At 45.5% G+C, this 6,994-nt stretch overlaps 2 protein-coding genes across 2 annotated transcripts; both read left to right on the top strand.

The window, feature by feature from the left end:
- Nucleotides 1-242: 242 nt before the first annotated feature.
- On the top strand, nucleotides 243-2,568 carry LACBIDRAFT_329552 (uncharacterized protein; the record flags this gene model as incomplete). The annotated part of the gene is made up of 7 exons (XM_001883745.1): nucleotides 243-716; nucleotides 770-1,404; nucleotides 1,459-1,666; nucleotides 1,722-2,132; nucleotides 2,210-2,213; nucleotides 2,266-2,440; nucleotides 2,550-2,568. The coding sequence occupies 7 exons, from the start codon at nucleotides 243-245 to the stop codon at nucleotides 2,566-2,568; spliced, it is 1,926 nt and encodes a 641-aa protein (XP_001883780.1).
- Nucleotides 2,569-3,460: 892 nt separating this feature from the next.
- Nucleotides 3,461-3,691, top strand: LACBIDRAFT_302829 (uncharacterized protein; the record flags this gene model as incomplete). The annotated part of the gene is made up of 1 exon (XM_001883744.1): nucleotides 3,461-3,691. One exon carries the CDS (start codon nucleotides 3,461-3,463, stop codon nucleotides 3,689-3,691), a length of 231 nt encoding a protein of 76 aa, XP_001883779.1.
- Nucleotides 3,692-6,994: the final 3,303 nt, after the last annotated feature.

The following is a 6,994-nucleotide window of genomic DNA, read 5'->3' as shown; positions in this document are numbered from 1 at the left end:
CACCTCTGCATGCTGCTCAGGACTCCTTTTGTTGAATCATGATGGCAAGCACATCGCTGAAGAGCAGGGCACCAATTTCCAGCTTAAAAGGCTGTCTTAGGTGAAAGCAGCTCATCTCGTCAAGTTTCGCCCTTTAGCGCATGGCTGGTCATCGAGCATCTCAGGATCTGCACTCTCTACCTACTTGTGACGACTCTCCTTTGCCTTCAGGTGTTCTTGGAAGATTTCATAATTGTACCTCTATGGCTTCTCTTGACACTATTAATACACTCCTACCTCAGTATTCGGTGTTAAACCAGGAGCCTGACACTGTTGCCCTCTCAGGCGACGATCTTGGCGCGCACAGGGAACTCACTCATTCGCAAGCTGACACCTTAGCTGGGGGCACTTCCCACTCAGGCAATAGCAATTCTAGGGTTTCGGTTTCATCAGTTCCCCCTCGATATTTGTTCGTTCCCTCTCAATATTCTCACCTGTTCAATGTTCCATCCCAGCAAGTCACAGAAGAAGGGGTCTCGCACACCGAACACACATACAGCATCTGCAGTGGGTTGAAGAACAAGCCATGGGCTACGTTACGTGTATTCAGCCAACCTCTGCTCAATGCTTCACCAAGACACCAGAAGTTTCCCTGCTTCTCAAGTGGTGATATGATTGCGGGTTTGATTGAGTTCACGCTGGATAGCCCTCAGACTGTCAACTCTATGACTGTCTCTGTGGGTTTAGATTTTTTCTTAGGGATGCACAACGTACTGATCCTTTATGTTAGGTCCATGGGCACATCATAAGAGGTTACCTTGCTGAAGAATCCGACACATTTCTTGACCACCAAGTCAGCATCTGGACACGCGCCGATGGGGATCCCCGTTCCCCAGAACCAGGGTCCAACAAAAAGTTCAATGGAAGACTTAAGGGGACGTACCAGTTCCCCTTTGTATTCCCCTTCCCCACCCATGTAGATATATCGACTTCTACTCCCTTCCTCCCACCGTCATTGCAAACTTCTTCGGACTCTATCTCTACATCCAGTTCGAGTCCTGCGACAGCAACAACATCGATTTCGTCTCCACCTGCCACTGTGCCACCTGGTTCACGCTTCCATTCACTCAGTATACCCGCGAATGCCACTTATTCTCCAGGTTCAGAGAACCCCTCATCTGTGCACTTGAGTACGAACGCCCCAGAAGAGTCAGAGAAGGCGAGACTGAAACGAGCAGTAGAGGAGCAAGACCGAGCAGCAGAGGAGCAGGACCGAGCTCTGGCACAACTTGAAGGCCGCAGTCACACCCTTCCAATGCATGTATTTCCTGTTCCTCAAACTTTCTTGGAGCGTGGCATCCATGCGAACGTGCAATACGAGCTTGGCTTACATGTTGCGCACGGGATGCTGCGCCCGGCTAGCAAGTAAATTGATTTCACTGTTTCGAAGAACATTTGATTAATGAAACTGACAACTAGATTGAATACAACGATCGTTTATACACCTTCTGTCACCCCTCCCCCAGCTTCGGTCGCTCGCCAGCGAGTGTATACTGAACATGCCCTGCTGCCTGGACCAGCACAAGATCCGGATGGATGGCAAACTCTCCCGAAAGTTACGGTTTCTGGGGAGCTTCTAGGCCAGCAAAAAGTAGAAGTGGAATGTACTCTCTCACTTGCCAAACCCGTAAATCTTACTATCTCTTCTTCTCTGATAAACGATTGAAGCATGATCTTTTCAGCTTTGTTATACCCATGGCACCATCATTCCGTGCTACTTGACCCTTGAAAGCTCAAATTCCCATGCTCTCAGCATTCTCTTAACACCCAAGTCTCCCATTGTCCGGCTCACACGGCGGGTCCGCTATGCCCAATATTCGTCACCAGCCACTGAGAATTTCTCAAACGAACCACCGACTTCCAGTGACTCCCTTGCTGCTGGGTTCTCAAACTCACTGTCCAGAGTCAAAGAATTCAATATCGGTGGTGGTAAACATGGGGACGTGAAGGAGGTAGATGAAATCGAGTTGGCAGTATGGTGGGCCCCACCTAAGGATGCTCCACAGGATATGTATCTGAAGACTTTGGAGGGCAAGATACATCTCGCCAAGGACTTACAGCCTACGTGCAGGTTTCCTTCATTTAGTGTCGAGGTATGTTTTTTTTGATACATCAGGCGCAAAGTCATTCAAATTTTGTTGCCAGTATGCTGTCGAAATGCTTCCACTAGTTTCGTCCGTCTTTGTGCCAGCTTGTTCCGAGGATGAACAGTGTCTTCTTGTCCAGCCCGTGGAGATCGCTACACATTATGCGGAGGAAGGCCCGTGCCACGTGCATTCACCAAACCTATGTCTGACCGAGAACAAGAGAAAAGGAAGAAGGAAAAAAAGGAGCAGGTGAGAGAAGTTGATGATGGTGTGACTGTCAAATATGGAAACAGTCTTCCACCAGCTCCATTTTCGTAAGCTTTGATCCAATTTGTAAGCAGTGACCCCAGAAACTCTGTGCACCAACATCAATATGTCAAAATTTTGGACCCTGAGTATGATTTTCCACAACGCAATACCTAGCTTCAAGGGCATTTTCTGATCTCTATGTGTTGTATGTAGATCATATTAAATTACATAGACCATTATTAGGGTAGAGGTATCAATAATTAGGAGTTAAGTATATCGCGGGTGCCACATTGACACTGGAAGATGCGTCGCTCGCTATCCCAAACCAATGTACCACCATCGCGCTTGCGTCGCGCTGGTGCGCACCACCATGAAACTGGTGTCATGAATTTTGCACGGATGTGCATGATAACGGCTGCAAAACGTTAAAAACATGCAGTTGAACTGTTGAAGCAATGGGCTAATAAGTACTCAATGTGTGATGTTTTCCATTCAAGTTCTCTATAGATTCGTTCTCGTCCTCAAAAGAAACTATTGTTGAGCCTGTTGTGTTTCATGCTTACAACCACGGCAGTGACAAACAGCATCATCACAACCACCACCACCATGCTGGAGATCTAAAACGGACGGAAGCCCGCCTCCAGACTCTCCTTCGCATATGTACAACTCACCACGTCATCCCATGTCCATCTTTTCCTTCCCCATGCCTACAGCGTACTTATTGTGCCCTGCCGAATGCAACTGAAAACCTGGAGCCGTTTGCTTATGGGTCTGAACAGTTCAAGTGCATTGTGAAGAAGCCCAATGTGATACATCGAGATTAATGGCGAGATGCAGTCCAATGTGTCTGATGTGACTGTACCCTATCACAGCACCGCAACATCTGTATGTTTCTCAGGCCAGTGGAGAACGTGGGTATGGTGCTGGGGTTTGTTGATGATCGGACGCTTTACCAGCGCAAAAGGTCGATTACTGCAACCAGCTGGCCGCAGTGCTTGATGGGCTTATGCACCTGAAAAAATCATATCGGCCGAGTCATGGAGAGGTGTCTTTGCTTGCTAATATGCAGGTGACGACGCCGACATATGATCAAGCTGCTTGATTTTGGATGGTCTGTGTCGGCAGATTCAACGATCAACTTGCCGGATGATGAGCCTGTGAAACTGTTTCCGTACCTTGGTAAATGTGCAAATGCACCCCATTCGACGCAGAGGAACCCCCTTGTTGAGCAAATAAATCTTGGGATGAGGCTGTTTAATGCACCTGAGATTTTGAGGGGGGAATGCCAGGACCATAGGGCAAAGGAATATTTGTGAAGACAGATGGGCTTGTGAAGGGGCATGTAAATTCTGAAGAACATCGTTAATGACCTGCTAGATTTATAATAATGATACCCGCCATGTACTTGTTATGTGGGGCAGCATTTGGCTAAGGTGTTATTGGCATTCAACATCATCGGAGGTGCGTGCGTCTGAACAAGACAAACAGTTCGATGTGTTGCCTGTTACTAATGTTAGAGACAACCTTTGGGTTGTGTTTGGAGTTAAGAGATGGAGTGCGATGGTGAGGATGATAGCCAAACACATATGGATGATCTGGCAGCAAATTCAAGGCAAATCTGCTTCCTACACACATGGGCGGTATCATCATTATGCCTTCTTCATGAAACCTAAATACAAGTGTATAAGACAACCATCACAAAGTGAGCATAAAAATGTACGGAGCAGGATAACTTGAATAATCCGCAAACAATTTGATCCAACGTTGAACGGCAACAATGTAGTGTTGACCGGAGTCTGCATTGTACGAGTTTTTTGATTAACAACATGGGTGGTACATACTTAGGTGAAAGAGCTAACCATGCACTCCACATCTTCAAGTTGCCGCCTGAGTCTCTGGAGCAATGACATATGGCGTGCAAGGGTCCAGATTTGGATGTATTGATTTGAGAGCTTAGGGTTTCTGGGGTCACTGCTTACAAATTGACCATCAGCTTACAAAAACAAAGCTGGCGGAAGACTTTCCATAGTCAAATGGAGATTGTGACAAGGGTAGTGTCACACTCTTCATCAGCAAATCTACAAAAAACTTGTCAGCTTTTCCAGCAGGACGGACAAGAAGAGACACCCAACACACCTAGGCACATGACGATGTGTCGTTGATCTCCCATCAAATTTGATATTTTTGACACTCCGAAGTACATGCTGAATAGCTGCCATTACTGTTAGGGCTTAGTGTTAGGGTTTGGTTAGGGTTAGTGTTTTTTCGCGCAGTAGCGTGCTCTTACTTCGGTCTCCCCGCGCGGTAGCACGTTCTTGGTAGGGTTAGGAGGTTAGGGTAAGGTTAGGAGGTTAGGGTTAATGGTTAGGTTTAGGGATATATTCTCTCCGCGCGGTAGTGCATTCTCGGTTAGATTAGAAGGTTAGGTGAGTGGTTAGGGGGATTAAAACTCTGGCTGCCCAAATCGGGAATGTGTTGTTGTTGCTACGTGTGTATGTGTCGTCTCTTGTATATCCTCCTTTTCCAGCCTCCTACCCAGCTGTCGTTCCGGGGCTTACAAAAAAAACGAGCTACATTAATATTCGAGATATTTATTCTACCTGCAAAATATAAGGTTTAAATTACAAATACAATCATTAATTATATCATTTATTTTGAACTCCTAACTCTTATTTTTGAACCCCTGGATCCATGAATCCATGATGCATGACAGCTGGCATTTTACAAGTGTAAACAACATAGGGCCACCGCTGCTGTAACCTGAATATACTTAAAAGTTGGGGACCGGAATTTTATTCCCAGTCCTTAAGTGGTGAATCACTGGTGATTAGTGTTGCCGCAATGTAATGTACATTAAGTTTAATGTCAACCTTAAGGCACATTATGCCTATATTTGGTGGCTTCAAGGGGCTTTAAGGTGAGGCAGTGTAGGGCTGAGAATTGCAGGGAATTGCCGACACCATGGTCGCGCCTTGAAAAAAGCTTGAAGTGACATCATTGGAATAGGCATGCTGGCCTCAGTGTTGTGTGTTCTGAGTAGTAGTCGACGCATCGAGCAGTAGCAGTCGCACTGAGGTCAAAAACCATCAGGCTTTCCAAGGCCATTTATAAATTAGCACAGCCTGTACAGGAGAGATGGCTACATATGTGCAATATAGTATCACTGTGCCCAAACACAAAAAGCCAGCCACAGATCCCAACATGCGAAAACCTCCAAGAAAGCCTGAGGGATGTAAAGCGACAGCAAAGAATTTGACAGCAGCAGAGCCAGGGCCACTTTACAGCGTTGGACCTGCAGACTTGAGCGAAACAACTTTGGATCACTGATAACGCGATGTGCGGCATGCAAGAGATCTACCGCTTTTGCCACAAGTGTCGTCTGGTATTTTGTGTGCTCATTTCAATCGAAGAATCCATCCCACTTGATGAGTCTCTGTTTCCAACCGTGATGCTGTTATAATACCTTCACACATCTACACATATTCTCTTACCTCTCAATCTTCCATTAAGTTTCTCTACTAACCTTGTGCATAAATATCCACAGTCTCTACTTGTACAATATCAGTATCACTAGGCAGACACGTATATACCCAATCTGACGAGTTGCTCATATCCGCGCGACGCAACTGTTTGACTTGCACCCATGCGACGCGGCTGCTTGATGATGTTTGGCGGATGGAGCATAACCTAACAAATAGTGTTCACAAGTTCAGCTCAGTCCGGTTTTTTGCCCCCAAAACGCGCAACCGTGGACCGCAACCGGTCTAGGACCGACCCAGATATTGAGGGAACCGAACTGAACCACCTAGGACCGGTCTATTTCGGTCTATGGAGCCGGTTCAGACCGATCCAGACCGGTTTTTTTGCGTATAATTTATTATACCAATATAAACCATTTGTATCTTGACTATTATTACTCTGAAAAATAAACGGGTTATATGAAATAGTAAAGCATGTAAATACCCGTCATTCTACCAATTTTGAAGAGATTTAATGAAGATTTGACATAGCTATGACTGAAACCGAATTACATCTTGTAGAGACTCGGGTAAAATATGGATTTGGTTATATCTTTCTCAATTCTTAACCGTTTTTGATGAAACAAAAACCCAATAAAAGGTAATAAACGTGGTTACAAGGGTATGTAACGCACGTGACCGTTTAACCGGTTGCAACCGATCAAAACCGGTCTTTGAACGGTTTTAATATATTTTCGAAATGAGGCAACCGGCAACTGGACCAACCCCAAATTGGGGCAACTGCAACCGAAAAAAAGACCGGTCCATGGTCCGGTTCAGTTCAGTCCACCGGTTTTTTGCGGTCCTATGGACTGAACCTTTAAACACTACTAACAAAGAGGAATCCAAACATCAAAGGACAATGAATCCCAAGTCAGCACATCAGTACAGAATACAACAGAAGGTTCTATAACCTTCCTTCAAGATCCAGAACCAGTAGCTACAGATATAAATATGCTTGTAAAGTAGATAGAAATTCATTCCTACTTTAACCCCCAATACCATTGTGTGACTTAAGATCTTAAGAAGACTAAGTCCGGCATACTAACAAGCACTTGATAACGCTTAACGCTATCATTGCTTTGATCTGAATCGTTAACG

This window comes from Laccaria bicolor, genomic scaffold (assembly GCF_000143565.1).
Source record: "Laccaria bicolor S238N-H82 LACBIscaffold_22 genomic scaffold, whole genome shotgun sequence".
Taxonomy (NCBI): domain Eukaryota; kingdom Fungi; phylum Basidiomycota; class Agaricomycetes; order Agaricales; family Hydnangiaceae; genus Laccaria; species Laccaria bicolor.
Note: the sequence above shows the minus strand (reverse complement) of the source record. Positions and strands in the feature narration are given on the sequence as shown.